Source organism: Sminthopsis crassicaudata, chromosome 5, assembly GCF_048593235.1.
Source record: "Sminthopsis crassicaudata isolate SCR6 chromosome 5, ASM4859323v1, whole genome shotgun sequence".
Classification (NCBI taxonomy): Eukaryota; Metazoa; Chordata; class Mammalia; order Dasyuromorphia; family Dasyuridae; genus Sminthopsis; species Sminthopsis crassicaudata.
In genome coordinates, this window is record NC_133621.1 from 301,073,232 (window position 1) to 301,094,602 (window position 21,371).

The window sequence follows — 21,371 nt, forward strand, 5'->3', positions numbered from 1 at the left end:
TTTATGATGTTCTCTATTAGACTTAGATTCTAGGTGCAAGATAGGTAGATTTGAAAATAATCAGCACAGAGATAGTCAAGTCAACCAGAAGGAAAAGAGTCCAGGATAGACTCCTGGATGCAGCCAAGGAGATTGAGAAGAGGTGGTCTGAGTAAGAGGAGACCCAGGAAAGAAGGCTATCCCCAGAAGAGAACATCAATAAGGAAGAAATTATCCAGGAGCAGAGAGTGATCAACCATATCAAAGGTTGTAGCAAGATTAGGAATAAGAACCGAGAAAAAGCCATTGAATATGCCATAAAGAGAACATTAGTAACTTTAAAGAGAGCAGTCTCATTCCATTAAGTGAAGTCAGAAGCTGATTCATAAAGAATTATGAAGAGAGTGAGAGAAGATACAAAGGCACCTCTTTATAATAGAAGCCTTCTCAAGGAGTTCAGCTGGAAGGAGCAAAAAAGAGTTTTTCAGGATGTGGGTAATATGGGCATTTTGAAGACAGTAGGAAAAGAGTCATTAGACATGGAGAGATTAAAAGAGGACAGAAGTAGAAGACATCTGATGATATGAGATGAGCTAGAAGGGACAAAGGGGAGCTGATGGTGAAAGACCTCAACTTTTTTTTTTTTTTTGTAAAATGTGAGAGAAGGTTCTCAGTAGAAGAAGGAGGAGACATGAGATGTTTTGAGGAAGGATGAAAAATTTTGGAAGGGACTATGTGGAAAGTGGAACAGTGAGTTGATGAGAGGCATAGTAAGATTACCCAGCAGCAGTGAGGATCCAGTTGTGGTTGTTTGCATAAATTAGTAGTGGACCCAATCAGAATAGTTGCATGATTTTCTTCACCTCTGTTCAGCAGCATATGCACAGAAACAGGAGTGGCAGACAGTGGAAGTTAACCAAGGCTGAGGCTTGGCAGTGTACGATCAAGGAAAATGATAAGAGGGCTGGAGCCTGAAGAGAAGAAGATGTAAAGCTTTTAATGTAGAGCTGAACTGATTCAACAATGGATCCAAATGGAGTAAAGAGGAAAGAGTAATTACTAAAGGGGTGATAGCCTGGGAGACATGGAAAATAAATGGGTCTTGGCAACTGTTAAATCATGGAAGGAGAGGGAGAAGAAAATATTTAGGATTAAGAGAACTTTGTTGCCTCTTAAACAGGCATTCCAGAAGATATAGTAAAATGAGTAAGGGGCTTTTGGCTAAAACTCTTTGAGTTAGAGATGGAAATAAAGCAGTCGGATGATCACCTACAGTGTTCTGATTCACTAACTGGGATTTGTTATCATTAGATGTGACAATGTTCATCACTGAGTGCTATTCCTTTTCCTAGAGGAGGTTAAGAGACTAGACTGGAGGCAAGCATGAAGTAATAGATGGAAGGCTCCATTTCACAAGTCTTTTTTCTTCTAAAGGCTTGGTAATAAGCACAACAGGGGATGGAAGTCCCACTCCCTATAATCTTTCTTCTTTCCTTAAGGATAGGTACAGCAGGAGATGGAAAGCCTCAGGTCCAAAGGAAAGTTGTTCCTCTTTGCACTGCAGAGTCCCTACATCTCAGTTGGGAAATTTGGCTAAGAGTAGGAAGTGGAAGTTACTGGGTGCCAGTATGGATGGCAGTCCCTCCAACAGCCTTTACCTGCTTTCCCTCAGGGGACATACAGAATAGGAGATGGAAGTCTTGGTCAGAGGAAGGTCTTGTTACTCTTTTCATCTGAAGCTGTAGATCAGGTAGGCACAACAGGAAATGGGAATCTTCTGTTACAGGGAAAGCCATATTAGATCAACCAGAACTTGGCTCATCCCTCTTGTCACCTTTCTTCAGGGGACACAGAAGAAATGAAACATGCAAAGTCAGAAGAAGGTCTCACTTGGAAGAAAGTCTTAGTTCTTTTCTCTCTAGTTCACTAATTCTTAAATCTTTTCTTTGTTTTCTAGGTCAATTCTTTTGGCTGTAAGATACCTTATATTTTCCTCTATTTGTGTTTCAATTTTTTGATGTTTCAGTATTTCTTGTTATCACATGGAGCCACTGGCATTTTTCAGAAAATCTGTGGCTTGGTTTTGTATCTATTACAACCTATCCTCCCAATTCTTTCTTTCATAGGTCTCATTTGTTTTTCAGTTTTTTCCTCTAGTGCTCTCATTTCATTTTTTTTTTAATTAAACTTTAAAAAAAAAATTCTTGCTTCATTTCTTGAAGGCATTCTAATTGAATTTGTGCCCAAGCCCTGTTTTACTTCTAAAGAACATCTTAGAGATGTTTTAGAGTCATTTTCTTCTGCATTTGTGGCTTGAGATTTTCTGCTGCCTTGAAAGCTCTTTGGGGGGGAATTTTTTTTTTTTTTTAATTATTCTGTCTACTTCCTGATTTCAAACTTAATGTTGGGGTGGGGCTCTGCACACTTCTGGTGGGGAAGTCTGGGCTTGCCTTGTTGCTACTTCTCAGGGTACAGACTGTTACGTTATTTCAGGATCTCAGGGACAGGCTAGGGATCTGCAAACTTTTAAGTGTTTCCCACAGTGGTCTGATACACAGCCAAATCTGATCATTGCCTTCTACCTAAATTGAGCTCTGAGTTCCTGGCCTGGGTAGAAGACTAAACAACTGAAGAAACAATGCTCATGGATTCAACCCCTATCAGCCAGCTGAAAGCTTTATTGGTTCTATTCTTTGGTATGAGATTCCTATCCTGGTTATTCTTCTGCAGACAAGCTTAGATACTAAAACTGAGATCCTGTTCTGCTCCTGGAATCTGTGCCTACTCACTTCTGAACTTCCTACTTCCTTGATCAAGCTTCCTTTGAGTCCACCCTGGACTGTGACCCAGAATTGGGCAGTAGGAGACAGAGCTGTCAGCTGTCACTTGACCCTATTATTTATTGTACCTTGGTATGGGTATGGGACCTACTCTTACCCTAGTGAAGTCTCTCCCTAGGTGCTGGAGTATTCTGCCTCACCCAAATATGCTCAATCTCAGTATTCACAGGATCTCTTTGTTTCCCTACAAGTTGGTCTGGGAAAATGGCTCATTATAACTTTTTTTTTGGATTTTCCCATTAAAATTAGGTCTGGTCCACAGATCCCAGATAGATCTCCATGGAAGGAGAGCTAGTGGTACTCTTCCTCCACTATCGCAACCCCACCCTTTTCAGATAAAATATCAAAGTGAGATTACAGACTATTCAGAAGACTAGATAAGACCTCATCAGATGAAACCTATAGAGGGATCCTGTTTGAAGCAAGGGTAGTACTTGAGGTAATCATAGCCAAAGGCTATCATTTGTGATTCATCAGTCATCTGCTTGTCACTGTTTTTAGAACTGATAAGATTATAATTGTGAAACTTTAAATTAAGTAACGTTTTGGAGCCCACAGGAAGATCATATATGTCAGGACTACTGAGGCCCTACCTGGCAGAAAAGTGCAACTGTTGAATTTGGATGTCATACATTAGAGATCCATCACTGTGAGTAAGGAAGCATCAAAATCCAGAGAAGAAACTATAAGATGATGCAGATAAAAGGAACATGGGAGTAAGGTGAGCCCAGAAGTTATAAGAAGCAGGGGAAGAAAGACAGGGAAAGCTATCATCCTCCTCTGAGGAAGATGAGAAACCGCTGCTATGATGACTGGTTAGGGAAAGGATAGGCTGAAAGCTTGCCTACTGACTGGAAGAGAACTCCATCTGGATTCTCTGTGTGAAGCCACCTGGGGTATATTTCATTCTAGAGCCATCTAGATTTTCAGAAGGGAGAAATCTAGCACCTGACTGCCCTCTATTCCCTCTATGATTTTAGGAAAAACAGAGGGGAGAAGACAGGCCTGCATCTCTGTTACTGCAGGGCTCTGATACTTAAGAAGGTGCTTTTTCTTTGCTAAAGCTGACTGGAGAAAGCGGAATGCTGTTTGGAGATAAGGCTGGACTTGTCTGTATTGCCCAGAGAGTTTAAGATGAGGAGATTTACAGATTTCTAGATTAAGGGAAATGCTTGTCACTGAACAAGTACAATCTTGATTATATATGTGTATATAAGCAGTTCAAAGTGTGTGTGTGTGTGTGTGTGTGTGTGTGTGTGTGTGTGTGTGTGTGAGAGAGAGAGAGAGAGAGATTTCAATTACTGACAGAATTACTAAAATAGGAATCTGTTGTAAGCGACAATTTACCTAGTTTTTGGCAGAGCCTTTGACAAAATTATTCACATTCCTATGAAAAAAACAGAGATGTAATCCAGATCAGTACACTTAGGTCAATTTGGCTGATGAACCCATTCTTAAAAAAACTGATCCAATGTCAAGTCAGAAGGCATGAGGAAGGGGACTTGGATCTGTACTTGGTATTGTGCTTGTAACATTCATAGGCAGAGATGGCATGTTTATCCAATTTGGGTGTATCTAAGCTAGCTACAAGAGACAACAAAAATGGACTGAATCTATTAAGATGGCATTTGTTAGTGATAAATGTAAAGTCTTCAAGTTGGGCTGAAAAAAAAATCCATTTTATACCAGCAATCCAAAAGGGCAGAGGTGTTTGGTGGACTACACGCTTAATCCAACTCAACAGTGAGATATGGCAGCTAAGAATGTAAATCCAGTCTTAGATGAAAAGCCTGATCTTCCTTGTCTTAGTTAAGCCAGACAAAAATACTGGGCTTCACTCTGGATATTACCTTTTAGGAAGGCAACTGATAAAGTAAAGACTGGACAGAAAGATGGCAATCAGGATGGTGAAGGGAATCAAGATCATGTCAGAAGGACTGCTGGAAGGAGCAAAGCAAGCTGAGCCTGAAGAGATGATCTGGGAGTGACATGGTGGCTTCCTACCGGGATCAGCCGTAAAAAAGGATTCAATTGGATCTTCTTGGTACCAGAGGACAGAAGGAGAAGCTATGATTGGAAGTTTCAAAAGGGCAAATTAAGGACTAATTCAATTAAGAATTAGTAGGATCCCAAAATGGAGTGGGCTGCCTTGAGAAGTGGTGGGTTTTCCCTCAGGGAGCAAAAGCTGGATATCCATTTTGAGGATTGAAAGCTTTTGAAAGTTTCCTTGTTTAGGCAGATGTTGGACAACATGGCACTCTAAAGTGTCTTTCAACTTAGACTCTATGAAAAATGCTGCAGGATGAAATAGCATGAAAGGACTGCAATCTCTTCTAATAGAGCAAATTATCCTTGAAAATGCCAGAGTTACAGAGTAACACTCTATGTGGAAAAAATTGGGGGAAAGGAAAAAGAATGTGAAAATACCCGCATGTTATTTACAGACTTAAACACATTAAAAATGGAACACTGCTGTTCTCTTCTCAATAATCCTATAAACTTAATAATGTTAGTCTGAAAAAGAAAAAAAAAAAAACAAAAAACAACCCACCAGAGGCTCTTCACTTTTCTCCAGGAGAGATTATAGATTTGTCTGGTTAATGGCATGTAACAGAACTTCCATGATTCCTTTAAAAGGTCATTCCTCTGCAACATCTTACTGCCAGAATGTTTCTCTTAGAATTCACCTTAACCTCCTGCCCTTTTACACCTTTAAATGTCAAATATAAAAGGCAAGGGGAAAGTATTGTTTAAGTACAAGGCACCATCCCAAAAACAACTCATCTCTTCCCCAAACACTGGCTAGATGTCTGGTGGGAGCATATGGAATACGTCTCGCCTCAGCTTCCTAACTCGGCCATTTCCCCCTTCCCCCCACTTTTTTCCTTCAAGGTATACAGAACTCAGAAATCCTCAGTAAAAGCACAGGGCCTGGAACATATAATCCAGTGCTGTCTGGCATTGTCTGCACCACGGCAGAGTTTAGTTAAGTGGTATTAAATTTGAAACCTATGTTTACATGTTGAGAACAAAGGAGATTGGGAAGTGATCCTGTTTAACAGTCTACGGTAGACACCACCTTCTGCAGGACAGGCCAGATGTCTTAAATGATGCACATCATTAGGACAGAGACAGGAAGAACCAGGCTCTGTGGTCTATTTCGACAGCCAAGCCCTTTTTAGAAAGGAGGGCTCTGCTGCTGAGTTCACAAAACTCAACAGCCAATCCTCTTCTAAACTTTCCCTTTTCTCTCAAAGGCACCACCCTCTTGTCTCCCAAGTTTGTAAACTCTGCCTTATTCTTGATTTCAAACTTCAACTTCCTCCATTTTACTTCTATCCTGGCCTCTGGCCCTCTCACCCCTGACAAGGTGACTGTCCTGGTGGAGACCCTCCTCACCTCTCACCTAGACCATTGCCCCCCAGCCTGCTGGGAGACCTAAGTGCCTCAAGGCTTTGCCAGCTCCAGTCCTGCCTTCCTCAGCTGACACCATGGCTCTTCTTCAGCACAAATCAGACCACTCTCTGCTCAGCCAATTCCAGGAGATGTGACCTTTAAAGCCCTGTACCACTTGGCCCCAATATATCTGTCCTGACTTTGAATCCTTCATCCCACTGGTAATCATCTGGTAAAACTACCCTTCGTGCTGCACCTCACTTAGAGCCCTCCATTTCCCATCTCTGTGTCTGCTCAGGCTATCCCTTTACACAGCCATGCATCCCTCTCTTCCCCTGTCTCCTTCAAGACTCAGTTTAAACAGGACCTTCAATGTCCTTGAAAGTGCTCGTACCCTACTTCTCTCCCTGCACTGCCTGGATTTATTCCATCTCTGCATGTCGGGTTCCTCCAACAGAATGGAGGCTCTTTGAGGGCAGAGACTATTTTTGTTTTGGTTCAGTTCTGAGATCTTTGGTGTCAAGCAGAGTACCTGGCACCCAAAAGTCATTTAATAAAAAGTTGATTTTGTGACCTTTGATGACAAATTCTTTGGATCTCTATTTCTTTACCTAGCTCATCTCTACCAAAAAAAAAAAAAAAAAAAAAAAGAGGAGTCCGGATAAAATAATGTCTAATAAGCCCTCTCTGTCTAATACTTCATAACTCTTCTATACAATCAAGAGTAAAATGTCCAAACCTGCTGGAGTCCCAGGAGTTCCCCAGACAATATGAAGACATCACCATCTTGTCCTACAAGGCACCTACCCACAAATGGACTGTTCCTTGGAAGTGAGAGGTGTGAACTGGAGGAAGGCAAGGAAAAGAAGGCATCTTCTACAGGCCTTTATCCCACACCCCAGCACTTAACTGTCTCTAGCTAATTTATCTGGGTCAGGTTTACCTCCCCACCTAGAGTTTAATTTCCTTGAATGTAGCCCCACCCCTTTTCTTTAATATCATTCAAAGCATCTAGTGAAATGCTAGATACTTAAGGAAGCACTTATTGAAAGAAGCATATAATTAATTTTTTTGATGAGCATCTGGTAATTTGCGCACCTCCAGAGGTTGACCTGCTGCAGATCAATCTGAAGATCATTTTGTAAGGCATGGCCGTTCTCAGCCCAATTCCAGGGCTACTTCATGGTTTCTTTAGGCAGCTTAGGGCACGAACAGGGCAATGTGTAGGAAAGGGCACTGGTGGCAGACTATGTCACACATTCACTCTATGTCCCTTTCTAGAACTCACTCTCCTCACTTGCAAAGTTAAAGATCAGACACTAAATGATCTCCAAGGCTCTCTTCTAGCTCTTGGTACCATAAGACTACAAAATAAAGCTAAGGGGGCAGCTAGGTGGCGCAGTGGTTAGAGCACCAGTCCTTTAGTCAGGAGGACCCAAGTTCAAATCTGGTCTCAGACACTTAACATTTCTTAGCTGTGTGACCCTGGGCAAGTCACTTAACCCCAATTGCCTCAGCAATTAAAAATAAATCAAGAAAAAAAAAAAAAAAAAAAGCTAGGATGGCTTCTTATGAGACAAATGTCTTATAGACAAGTTATTTCCCTAAATTATATGGACTAGACTAGTTTGGTATTTTCCAAGGTTTCCCTCTACAACATAAATGGAGAAAATTCTTTTCACACTGGGATACGTTTACCAAATCCCACACCAAAAGCAGGCACAGGTAAACTATAAAATCAGTTTCTACAGTGAAGAGCATAAAACAAGACAGGGATGAACATGGCCTAAGAAGAGTGACTAGTGCAGTAGCAGAGCAATGACTGACCACGAAAAAGATCTGCCTTTAACAGGCCTCTTAGAATACCCCAGGTATTGCTAAAATCTACTTTTGGATTCAGTACTGATTCATGCTGAGGTCCCAGAAAAGCACAGGAGGGAACAAGTCACCAATGTTCCTTGAATTATTAAGGTGAACAACTGATTCCCTCTCTGTCAATTAGAAAGTGTTCTGGAAGTTTCCTTTAGTGCATTTCTCTGAAATTATGGGGATATTATAGGTGGCTTTTCAGAGAAGGACTGAGAGAGTCCTTTTTTTTTTCTTTTCTTTTTTTTTTTTGTGGGAAGCTTTTCAAAGAAGAAAAAATATGAGCATATGTTGTTTGCTGAGGGTTGGAAAAGAATTGTCAATAGAAACCACAAAAGTTTAGATAGCTTTTGTCTCCACTATAATTATGATTCTACTGGTATTGAAAATAATAACAATTAGCATTACTGTAATGATTCATGACTCGAAAAGCCCTTTCCTCCTAATAACATGGTGAGGGGAGCTGGAGAACAATCTTAGCATCACATTTGTGCTGCCCAGGAGAGGCCAAGAGAGATGAAGTGGTTTGTCCCCAATTAGGCCTCCCTGGGCACATCTTGCACTCTTTATCATTCTAGCCCACTAGTGCCAAAGGGTTCTCAAGTTTCGAGCTGGCTCCTGCACCATTCATTATTGGCCCTTTCCAGTATATGTGCACACGTTCTAAGGGAGCCCAAACTCATGGTCATAGCACAATATTCATCAATGCCTCACGGTGAAGTCCAAGTCAAAACCTTTCTTCTAAGAATGACTGCTTCAGCAATTCAGAAAACAAGGTTGGGATTTGGAGAGCAGAGAAGTAAACCACAAGGAGTTTTTTTTCCAACTCAGACAACCAAGGCAGAAAATTTATGGGCCCTCTCCCATTACACTCAAGTTAAAGAATTACAGTTAAGTCGAGAGAACTCACATACAGGCAGGAAACCTGCATAAAGATTGGTTATCAGCTCCTGCCCTGCCCACAAAGGTACATGTAAAACAGAACACACTCTTTTGAGCATACATAGCAGAATTAAAGGATGATTCACAGCCATCCCTGCCCTCCTCATCATCACCCACTTTCAAACTAATTAAAGTTATTGATTTTTGTTGGCCAGAAGAGTTACCATCTGACGGTACTAAACTTTGAAAAGTGGGAGAGAGAAGAGGCAACAACATTTAGAGGGGTTTGCTATTTTGTGCCCAGTATTTCCCATACCACCCGATCAGTCACATTTATCCAAGCCTGCTTGGAGAGGAGGGCAGGGATGCATCTGAAGAAAACTGGTACTCACGCGGCATGATCCCTTGGCTCACCAGCTCCTCCCGGGTCCGTCGTTGCTGAAGCTTCAACTGGAGCACTGTACAATGGAGGGAACAGGGAAAAGGAACGTCAGTTGGACAGAGCACCACAAAAGGCACATTTTAAAATTCAACATGAGCTTTGTCTTTCAGTCACAAGACATGAAGGTCTAAGTGCTGAGGAGAGGTCCCCAGGAGCTGTGAACACTGGTGATTGCAGAAGTGGCCAGATAGAACACAGTTTCCGTATTTGGCTGTGGGCGGCAGGAGAGGAAGTTGCGAAGGGCCGCACTAGGTGATAACAATCCACCCAACTCAGAAGCCTTGCCTCTTGTGCAAAGTCTTCCATGCCAATGCACTTCTTCCTGAGACCAGAAGTTTTAGAAATGCCAAGTTATTAGGATCCATTCATCAAGAAGATGCCCTCCATGTCTGCATTTCCTAAGCTAACCAAGAGGAGGATGAATACAAGTATGGTCTTGGCGATTACGCGGCTCAGGCTACAAGGACAGTTGCTTCCAGAGTAACTGTGTATGGTTGGCAGGGCTCTCCATTCCACTGTCCATGCACCCCTTTTCCTCCTCTCCCCTTCTTTACCCTCCAGAGCACTTAATAGGCTGGCAATGAGGAAGCCTAAAGAGAGAATTAGAGCAGAGTGCCAGCCTGGCATAACAGCACAGCTTGAAAGAATTTGTTTAAAAAGAAGAGGAAGAAAAAGAGAAAGGGGGGGATGAAGAGGAGAAGAGGGGAGGGGAGGAAGGAGAAGACAAGGAGAGAAAGAGATGAGGACAAGAGAAGGAGAAGACAAGACAAGACACAAGACAAGACAAGAGGAAAGGCGAGGGGAGGGCAAAAGAGGGAAGAGTAAGGGAAGGGAGCGGAGGGAGGGAGAGAGAGAAGGAGGGATGGAGGGGGACAGAGAGAAGGAATGAGGGAGGGAGGAAAAAAGAAGGAAGGAAAAGAGGGAGAAAAGGTAAAAATAAATTTTCTGTATTTTAAAAACCAAATTTTGAAAACCACAAAACCCCCACCCTCTATAGTCTAAAACTACATTTTACAGGAAGTCAAGGACCTTTCTCATGTTTATATAACTGAAACACAAACTCTGTGATAGGCTGAAGGTGGGGTCATGGAAAGATGTTTATACGAGTCATCTCTGAATAATTACAATTTTGCAAATAAGCTGAGTTATTAGGATATGTATCCAACCCTTGTCATTTGCCTTTCTCATTAAAAAGTTTTTCCTTGGTTCCCAAGTAGGGATGGTAGAAAGAAACACAAATGTACCCACTTTCTTCTTAGTGGCTATCAATCGAAGATAACTATTATTGTTGTTGCTGATGATACATGTAGGGATTGTATCTCCACTTGTATGATCTCATTCGATTCTCACTTGCTCAAAGGGCACAGAACTGTTAAGCTTCTGAGGGAGGATTCACCCTTTCTGACCCCAAATCCATCACTCCACTTTCAAAGTTTCAGGGACTCCCTTCTGTTATTAACAAAAGTTTAGAAATGTCCAAAGACCTCAGGCTACAACTTCTTAGTTCCCATTATTTGCTAATATGTAACCTCCCGGAACAATGGCCAGAGAGAAGGCCCTCTCTAATATAAAATATTTCCATATAACTTCCACCCAGAGCAGGTTTTTTAATCTAGTGTCTATAAAATTTAAAAGAAAAATGGTATCTTTATTTTATTTGAAGTTTTTTTGTAGTTCTATATATTTTACACATTTAAAAACATTATTATGAGGGCAACCAAAAGGTCTAGGATACAAACAGAGGGAAAAATTCTGATTTGGAGGAAATTATGAGTGACTTTATCCCCTTCTCTAACATATCAGTAAATGTGAAATTACTGTGTGTGAATACATGGAAGGCTTCCGCTGCTTCCTTATTTCTGTAGGGTGAGGGAGGGGACCGGAACAAGATTCTCTACCAATATAGCTGAAGATCAGGGTGACTTTGGGGGCCACTGTATGTCATACTGATGAGTCATATACTAAGATCCTCAGATCTTTCTTGTATTAACTACTATCTAAGCCACACTTCCTTCAACACATATATGAACAGTTGTTTTTTGGTTATTTTTTTTTTAAACACAAGTATAGGCTGGTATAATGGAAAGAACACTAGATTTAGAGCCTGAAGCTAGGGGTTCAAATCTTAACTCTGATGCAAGTTATTTTCAGTGTGACCTTGAACACCCAAGAGAAGCTGCTGCTCTTATGTCCACGCTGGATCCTCAGACAGTCGTGGCTCCCTCTTGACTTACCAGGCTTCCTTCTGATCTCAAATACAAATCCCACCTTCTTTAAGAAGCTCATTCTAGTTCCTCTGAATGCTGCTGTGTTATACCTGCTGAGTAGTGCCAATTTATCCTTTCATATCTGCTGTTGTTTCTCCCACTGTACTCAGTGGGGCTTATCTTTAGATACTTTGTATCACCAGAATTCAACACAGTGTCTGGCATGTAGTAAATGCTTAATAAATATTCAGTAACTATCTGTACTTCCCATTTCCTTAGGTATAAAATGAGAGGGCTAATGGTCTCTATGAGCCATTTGGGGGCAGCGAAGTGGCAGGCACAGTGCACAGAGTGCCAAGTCAGGAAGACCCATCTTCTAGAGTTCAAATCTGGCCTCAGACCCTTAATAGCTGTGTGAACCTGGGCAAGTCACTTCACCGTGTTTGATTCAATTTCCTCATCTGTAGAATGAGCTGAAGAAAAACATGGCAAACCACTCAGTATCTTTGCCAAGAAAAAAACCTAATGGGGCCCAAAGAGTTGGACATAATCAAACATATCTGAACAAGGGCCCTTTCAAATTTAATTTCTATGTTACTAGGAGGCCTTGTTTGGGTAAGATATACCCATTAACCTGCAGATGAGATGTTCTCACATGTTTTATGAAAAAAAAAATGTTCTAGATCTCTACTGATTAGAGAAATACATATTAAAACAGTTCTGAGGAACCACTTCACAAATCTATCAGATTGGCTAAAATGATACAAAGGAAAATGACAAAAATTGGAGGGGATATGGAAAAAGTGGGGCAGTAAAGCACTGTTTGGAACTGACCCAATCATTCGAGAAAGCAATTTGCAACTACACCCAAAAGGTTATAAGCCTGTGCCTACCTTAGATCTGGCAATACTACTACTAGGTCTATATCCCAAAGAGATCAGAGAAAAAGGAAAAGGACATGAGCATACAAAAATATTTATAGAAGCTCTTTTTGTGATGTCAAAAAAATTAGAAATTGAGGGGATGCCCATTAACTGGGAATGAGCAATGGTATATGATTGTTGAAAACTATTGTACTATAAGAACTTATGGGCAGAATGGTTTTTGTAAACCTGAAAATACATGAACTGATGCAAAGTGAAATTAAGCAGAACCTTTTGATGATCAAGGGTAAATTGACCTGGCTATTCTCAGCAACACAATGATCCAAGACAATTCCAAAAGACTTGGATAAAAAACCGAAAAAGTCTTGAGTACAGATCAAAAGCATACTGTTTTTTAACTTTATTTTTCTTGGGTTTTCTTAGTCTACATTTTCTTTTGCAACACAACTAATATGAAATGTTTTATGCACATTTATAATCTATATTGAACTGCTTGCCTTCTCAAGGAGGGGGAGTAGAGGAAGAGAAACTCAAAATTCTAGAACATTTTTTTTTTTTAAAAAGAAGCACATTTTATACTAACCCCAATGCTGTGCTTTAGCAGACTTTGTAGTTCTGTATGTGACTTCTGGATTGTTATTTCACTAGAAGGCAGTGAAGTACAGTGAAAAGAGCCCTGAAACTAAAATCAAAAGACCTACATTCAAATGAGGCACTGTCACTTACTGTCCTCATGTTTCTGCATAACTCACTTGCTATCACTGGGTCTCAATCTTATAGATTCTTCATCTATAAATTAAGGCAGGTTGGATCAGATGATAGCTAAAGTCCCTTCTAATTCCAGATGTATGATCCTCTGACCTCAACCAATCCTCCAAAATCTAGGAAAGCAAAAGGAAAGACAAGGGGCAACATCCCACTGAAACACAGGAGTGGAAAGGCAGACCTGGCACCTGAATCTTTGAGTACCCTTTCAATATTAAAATTCACTTAACCTATGAAACATGATAAGGAGTAAAAGACTCTGTGGTGACTAAAAACAAGTGACAGCAAACAGGATGGTTCAGGCCAATGTCAATGAATTTAAGTGCCCTTGCCCTCTAAAATTACCCATGGAAATTAATTTCTCTTCAGAACATTCTGGAACTATAAAATAAGGGAGATAACAGAGTGCAGTGGAGATGTGAGAAAAGAGGGAAAAGACAATTTTACACTGTTTCATGAGAAAGTTATAGAAGGGAAAGTTACTAGAAAATGTTCTCTATCTATATATGTGGGCATACTATATCATTATAGAATAAATTATTCTGAACTAGAATAGCTACAAACTATGACAAACTAGTCACAGCCAATCAGCATCTTTTTATTTTTACAAACACAGGCATAGTTTTCAATATTTACCCTTGCCAAACCTTGCGTTTCAAATTTTTTTCTCCTTCCTTTCTCCTATTCCCCCAGACAGCAAATAATCTAATATATGTTAAACATGTGCAAATTCTTCTATAAACATTTCCACAATTATCATGCTGCACAAGAAAAATCAGATCAAAAAGAAAAAAAAATGAGAAAAAATAAAACAAAACAAAAAGCAAGCAAACAACCACAAAAGTGAAAATACTGTGTTGTAATCCACACTTAGTTCCCACAGCCCTCTCTCTGGGTATAGATGACTCTCTCCATCACAAGACCATTGGAACTGGCCTGAATCACCTCACTGTTGAAAAGAACTACGTCCATCAGAACTGATCATCACATAATATTGTTACCGTGTATAATCTTCTCTTGGTTCTACTCATTTCACTCAGCATCAGTTCCTGTAAGTCTCTCAGGCCTTTCTGAAATCATCGTGCTGATCATTTCTTTCAGAAAAATAATATTCCATCACATTCATATATCATAATTTATTTAGCCATTTTCCAATCAGTTTCCAGTTCCTTGCCACTACAAAAAAGGCTGCTACAAACATTTTTTCATGTGGGTCCTTTTCCCCTTTTCATGATCTCTTTGGGATACAGGCCTAGTAGAGACACTGTTGAATCAAAGGGTGTGCATACTTTGATAGCCCTTTGGGCATAGTTCCATATTGTTCTCCAGAATTGGTTGGATCAGGTCACAACTCCACAAAAAATGTATTAATGTCCCAGTTTTCTCACATCCCCTCCAACATTCATTATCTCTTCCTGTCATCTCAACCAATCTGAAAGGTGTGTAGTGGTACCTCAGAATTGTCTTAATTTGCATTTCTTTGATCAGTAGTGCCAATCAGCATTTTTAAAGAACCTACTACATGCCAAGTACTGTGCTAAGTGGTGGTGACACAAAGACAAAAATCAGTCTCATCCTTTGAGGAATTCACAAGCTAATGGGGGAGGGAGGTGGCAACTTGCTTAAACAACCAAATATAAACAAATGATATACATGATAGAATAATAAACAACTATCACCCCCAAATAAAAATAATTCTTTTAATAATCCACTAGAAATATTATGCAGACATAGTGCTGAATACTGCTGACTTCAGACTTCTTGTTTCATGACACCAAAGTTTGAGGCCCCCCAACAAAGCTCTCAAATTTGCTTACAGAGTGAACCTCAGATTGAACTTCTTTGTCTGAGTAAATGAGATACTTTCCATTGTTTCTTAATTCTAGTCCAGAAGGGAAGATTTAGAAATCTTTTCCATTCTAAATATTAATAAAAATTATATTTCAATTATCTGAAAAGGCCACAGGTTCTTCCCCACCTTTCTCTCCTCCACCTCTGTAGTTAACTGCATTCATCTGAAATCTCACCAAGCTCCACACAGAAATAATTGAGTTGACTCTCTCTGGTGGTAGTAAAATATGACTGTCAGTGTATCTTATTTAATAAATTGTCTAACTCTTCTAGTTACTTCAATAATAATTATAAAAACTATAAAAAGAAAAAAAATTAAACAGCAGAGGCAATTAACAAGAGTCAATAGGTATTCCATTTTACTTTGATTCCTTTATTATCGATACACATATAACAATGATCTTTATAATTTATGATGATGATGAATGAGCAAAAAATGTTTTCTGCTCTTCATTTGAATTTTTAGTCACCATTCTATAAAAATTCTCTCCTTCCCTGATATTTGCCAATTACAAAGATGAGTCATCTTAGCAGACAAATGATAGAGTTTTAATAAATACAAACCAGATAAACAAGGGCACATTGCCACTTCTTTCATATGTGGTGTAGAAAATACTCATTAAGAGCTTAACAGAGTTCCAAGTCCTACCCAGTCTATACCACAAGTTCATTTTGTCATTTGGGGACTAGGTACTTTAAAGGTGCTGAGCCACAAGAGCTTTCACCCTCATCCCCCTGGTTCAAATACTAATCAAAAAGCACAGGTTGCCTGATGTACTTGCTAATGAATTCCACCATCTGTTTAGTGGGATCAGCTAATGGGTGTGTATATGGGGCCTACATAGAGATGAACAGATGTGTAGGGCTGAAAGCCACAGACTAAGCAGTCCATTAAAAAGAAGATTTAGAATAGAGAAAGTTATTTTTAAAAATACTACAAAGTGGAACTGAACAACATAATCTACCTCTCAGGGGAAACTATCAATGCCTCTAGCTCCTTCCTAAATAATGACCACTTACATTTATAAAACTTTTTGAGGTAGGAAAAGTACATGTTGGGGCAGAATCCTTGCAGACTGAACTTAGCTCACTCCTTTCTCATTTCTGCCTAAACCTCCAATACAAGAACAGAAAAGAAGTACAAAGAGAGAGAGGAATACGAGAAGTCACCAAGGTCAAGTAATATAAAAGAAGATGAAAGTGTAATCATGTCCCTTTTATTTCTTTTACGGAATTGCTCAAAGTCTTGTCAAACAAGAAGATTTGTAAAGCATTTAGCATAAGGCCTGGTATGTAGTAGGTACTATCTAAGTGCTTTTCCCCTAGCTTGTCTCAGATGGCCACTAAGAACCAGGAGAGCAAAGATTGGCTTAGCTCAGAAGAGAGAATAGGTGCTTGGAGTTAGAAGGAACCGAGTTCAAATGTGACCATAGACATTTACTGTGTAACCCTGGGAAAATCACTTAACCTCAGTTTCTCCAACTATAAAATGGACATTGTTATAGCACCTCTCTGCCAGAGTGAAGTCTCATTTTATAAAGGAGATATCTGTACTTAGGACACAGCACAGAGCCTGACACACAGGAGGTACTCTATATATATTTCCTTCCCTCTGTTGTACATCAAATTCCATGCTAGGGGTCAGGGGAAAAAAATGCAAAGAATGCAAGAATCCTTCCTTCACAGTTGTCTGCCATATAAATGAGGCCCATTTGTAAATAGAAAGAGTATGGAAATAAAGACAAGGTGCCTTAAGAGAGGGACTCCAGAAGCTTGGGTTAGGGCAAAAACCAAAGACACTTTATGTAGAAAACAGGACCTGAATTATATCCTGAAAGGAGGAGGGAGCCTTCCCCAGGGATGGGAAACAGTGCAAAGGAATGGTGGGGGACTTCACTCGGGACTAACAGAGCAGAGAAAGAATGCCCAATGAGGTTTGGAAAGACAGATGAGGGTCGGGTGGGGAAGGTCTTTGAAGGCTAAACAGAAGGGCTGGTCCAAGGGCAGCTGGAGCCACCAAAATTGACTGAGCAAGGTACTAACATGAGCAGAGCTCCACTTAAGGAAAATCAGTGTGGCAGCATGTGTAGTCTAGACTGGAGCAAAGAGAGCTTCACAAAAAGGCAGACAAATGAGGAGGCTGCTGCACTATTCCAGGAAAAGGTGATGAAAATCTGTGCTAAGGCAGAAGGAGAAAACATGTCAGGTGACTAGATATATGGGCTCAGGAAAAGTGAGGAAACAAGGATGATAATAAAGTTACAAACCAGGGAAATGGTCATGGAAAAATGGTAGTGCCTCTATCACAAAGAGGAGAAAAGAAGAGGGAAGAGTTTGGGGGGAAGATGCGTTTAGATTTTTTGAGATGAAATCCAGTCTGAAATGTCTAGTAGGCAACTGGTGGTGTTGGATTGAAGCTCAGGAAAGAAGTAGATATATAGATATCAATTAAAGAGGAAGGATAGGGATAGGGGAGATCTTGCAGAGAGAATAATTAAACTCATGGGAGCAGATGGGCAGGGTGAGAAGAAAAGAGAATGGGCCTAAGACAGAATCTTGGGGTGATACCCACAGCTAGAAATCAGGATACATTTGATGAGCCAGCAAAGGAGCAGGAAGAGAACCAAAGTAATGTTACAAAATCAGAAGTAAGAGCATTCCTGAGGAATAAGTGGCCAGGCAACCTGAGAAGGATCCCGACTGAAACGAGCCCTGGTAACTCTGTAGAGCAGTTCCAGCTGAGAGATGAGACCAAGGCGTGAGGGAAAGGTGAGAAAGTGGAGGGTGTGATCACAGATAGCTTTTTTAGGGAGTTTGGCTGAGAAAGGGAGAAGAAATATCCCATGAAGGGATAGCAGGGCCTAGAGAAGTTATCGAAGGAAAGGAAAGCCTTGGGTAGATCTGAAGTCCACCAGGAGGTATACGTTGATAGAAAGAGATTGAAGACTTAGAACAGGGATGGTGACTGTGAGGGTGCAATTTGTGGCAGTGATGTTGGCTGTGGCAAGGGAAAGGTTACCTCTTCCTCAGAGACTGAATGATGTCAAAGGATACCTATATGAGATGTCAGGGAGACTGAGAAGAGAAAGGGAACTCAGATAGAAGACAGGACTCATGTCTCTTCTCTTCTTTAGGATAAATACAGCTAGTTCACAAGATCATAGGATAACAAATTTAAAGCTAAAAGGATGTTTAAGAAGTCATCTAGTCTAATCACTAATTTGACAAGGTACTAAGGCCCAGAGGAATTACATAGCAGTTGCCCAAGGTTACCTGGGGTAGCAAGTAAAAAGTAGAGTTGGGATCAATATCATTCCTAAATGATGCACCCAGAACGAAATGATCCTGTCTACAATGACCAAATACAAGCAAACAACAACTTGTTTTCTGTTTGTTTTGTTTTGTTTTTTAAAAATAGCCACCAAATATGGATCCTACAGTGTTAAAGAGTCACAGCACACCAGTAATCATTACATGTCTGAATGATGGAAATTTTCTGGTTCCAATTTTAACTGACTGAAACCTGGAACCATGAGAATTATGAGCTTGCCCAAGGCTAATCTCAATAACAGCCATTTAAACTGTTGTCTTCCCTTGGACATTTAGCATTGGAAGTCCCAGAGATATCTTATCATCAACAGATCATTATCTTCCTCTAAGTGCTCTCCTCTTCCAAGTTTTTTCTGTTTCTGTTAAAGGGTTGGCAGTTTCCTAATGCATGCCCTTGGACCTCTCATTCCATCACGGAGTTATATCCTTTCCTCCCCTACTCATACCTCAGTTCAGGCCTTCATTACCTTGTACCTATATTATCTTGTTAGTCCCTTAACAATCTCAGTAACCTCTTGATTGCCTCAAACTCCTACTTTAGTCCAACCTTCTGCTATTAGTCTTTCCTTAAGTACAGATCTTTCCTACTCAACCAACTCCAGCAGTTTCCTATTGCTTCAAGGATCAGAAATACTAATCCCACAATCTATCTTTTCCAGCCTCACTGGACAGCAATTCACCTCCCACCCACTCTGTACTCCAACCAAATTGGACTTCTCCCTGTCCATCCATTACATCAACAACTATTTTTCTGACCATCCCAGCTGTCTAGAAAGCACTCCCATTTTGACAGCAACTTCAGGATTTTTTTTGTTTTGTTTTATTTTATTATTGTTTATCCTTTGTTTTCAGAGGGCCAATGGCAGTCAGGGTTTGAGGCCCATTATTACTCATAACCTGGTTTTAGCCTGTCTGTTGAGAGACAGAGCAGGGCATGATGGCTGTGCATGCTACAGTTTTTCTTGGAGTCACAGGTGAGAACTGAAAGACAGGTGGACACCAAAGAGGCTCGGCAGCCCTCATACCAGAGGTGCCAGTCTTCTACAACATAATTCAACACTTCTTCTACATCATGAAGCCTTTTCTGATCCTCCCTCCACCTTGTGTCTTCCCTCCAAAATGACTTTGTTTACTTGTTCAGAATATAGTTTTATTTATTGACTTTATATTTTTAATATAGATATTTTTATACATATGTACTGTCTTGCCCTTTTAGAGTGCAACTTTTTCTACTTGTAGGGTCTGGAATATGGTGCATACTTAACAAATGCCTGTTGAGTGATTGATTATAAACTCAGAATTGGAAGTGACCTTAGAGGCCAATGAATTCAATCTCATCATTTTACAAAAGAGGGAATATAGGTATATTGAGATTAAGCAACTTTCCTGGAGTCACTAAGCTATTAATTCCAAGTCTAATTCCTGATCTTTTATGCCAGTTGGACTTTAGGGGGAACTCATTTAAAGCCAGCCATATTTATACCTTAGTAAGTATTATATGATAACAGCCATCTTCTTTATTATATATGCAATATTAAGTAAAATCCTATTTAATTGCTCTGACATACATTTTGAGATTATTATCTGTTAGTAAAACACTAGGCTCTGCCTCCATGTGTAGTAATTGCCCCAAACCACAAAAGTGTGTCAATTGTTAAACTGGTTTGGCAATGCCAATGTCTTAGGGAGTCAGGAAGGAACACATAGCACTGCCACCATGAGTGATCTGCCACACAACACCCAAGGGATTAAGGAACCAAAAAAAAAAAAGTTTTATCAGGTTCTCAGGTGCCACAATAATAATCCATTGACCAGACTGCTAAGGGATGACAAAACAATTCAGTCCTAATGACAGAAGGATTGTATAAAAATGTAAATGCTTCCTGTGTGACCACAAAAACTTTAAAGGAAAGTCAAAGGGATTCTGCAGAACTGTAGTTTACAGTAGGAGGTGTCTATGAGTCAGGAAGGACAACTGAGACACACTTTCAGGGAGCATGTGGAAAAAAATTGCATGTATCAAGGCATTAAAACAGAGGATGATGATATTATAGTCACTACTCCTCAGGAAAAATGGAACTTTGGGGTAGGAATAGGGTTGGGATGTAAGGAGGTATGGGAGAGTTGGGGGGAGATTATGAGAATCAGCAATAGAGTTTAGATGATGATGATTTACAACAGTTTCAAGTCACTAGGATGTGAAGAGTGCGACCATCATTGAGTGGAGGGTGCCGCTTGGTTAGAAATCCAGCTAGGGGTAATTGCAATATGAGATAGAATGCACATGATCAGATGGAAGGCCCTGTTTCACAAGAGTACCCTCCAAAGGCTGGAGATTAAGCCGGAAAAGGGTAAAGATAGAAGTTGAGCCTGCCTGGCAGAAGTCCGTCCCATTCAACAATTCTTTAGCAAAAAGACATGAGGATTTCTCTGTATTAATAGTCTGTGTGTCCTCTTCACTTGCAAAATACACCCTGATTTTGTTCATTGATAGGTGCTGGGAGTGATGAAGCAGGGAATACTGGTCACAGTCATGTATTTAGGGCTGGAAAAAAAACATTAAAAAGTCATAGTCTATTACCTCATGTATACATGAGGAAACTGGGTTAGAGAAAATTTAATTGACTTGCCCAGGAGAAAAGTATGATGAAGCCTGGACTTGAACTCAGACTTTCAATTCCAATTTCAGTATTCTTTCCACCAAGCCATGCTCAAGACCACAGAAAAGTATGTATTTCTTTGGGAATGGGCATATAGAAACAAAACAAAGGAGAGAGACTTAGGGAGAAGAAGAGGAGGCAGCCAGAAGGCCTCAGTGTTTGGAGAACAGCACCCAGAGAAGAGAACCCACCAGATCCTGGTAAAGCTTCCTGTAGCTATTCTGCCTGGGATCAGTCATACTGGGGAGGCCTCAATCCCTTGCTTTTTG

At 40.3% G+C, this 21,371-nt stretch overlaps 1 protein-coding gene across 3 annotated transcripts in view; it reads right to left on the reverse strand.

Annotated features, from left to right (window-relative positions):
- Positions 1 to 21,371, reverse strand: part of MRTFA (myocardin related transcription factor A) — a 138,025-nt gene that overhangs the window by 35,877 nt on the left and 80,777 nt on the right. For all 3 annotated transcript variants that reach the window (XM_074271782.1, XM_074271781.1, XM_074271783.1), the window contains one exon: positions 9,356 to 9,421. In XM_074271782.1, coding sequence (XP_074127883.1) covers positions 9,356 to 9,421 — 66 coding nt within the window. The remainder of the gene's footprint in view (positions 1 to 9,355; positions 9,422 to 21,371) is intronic.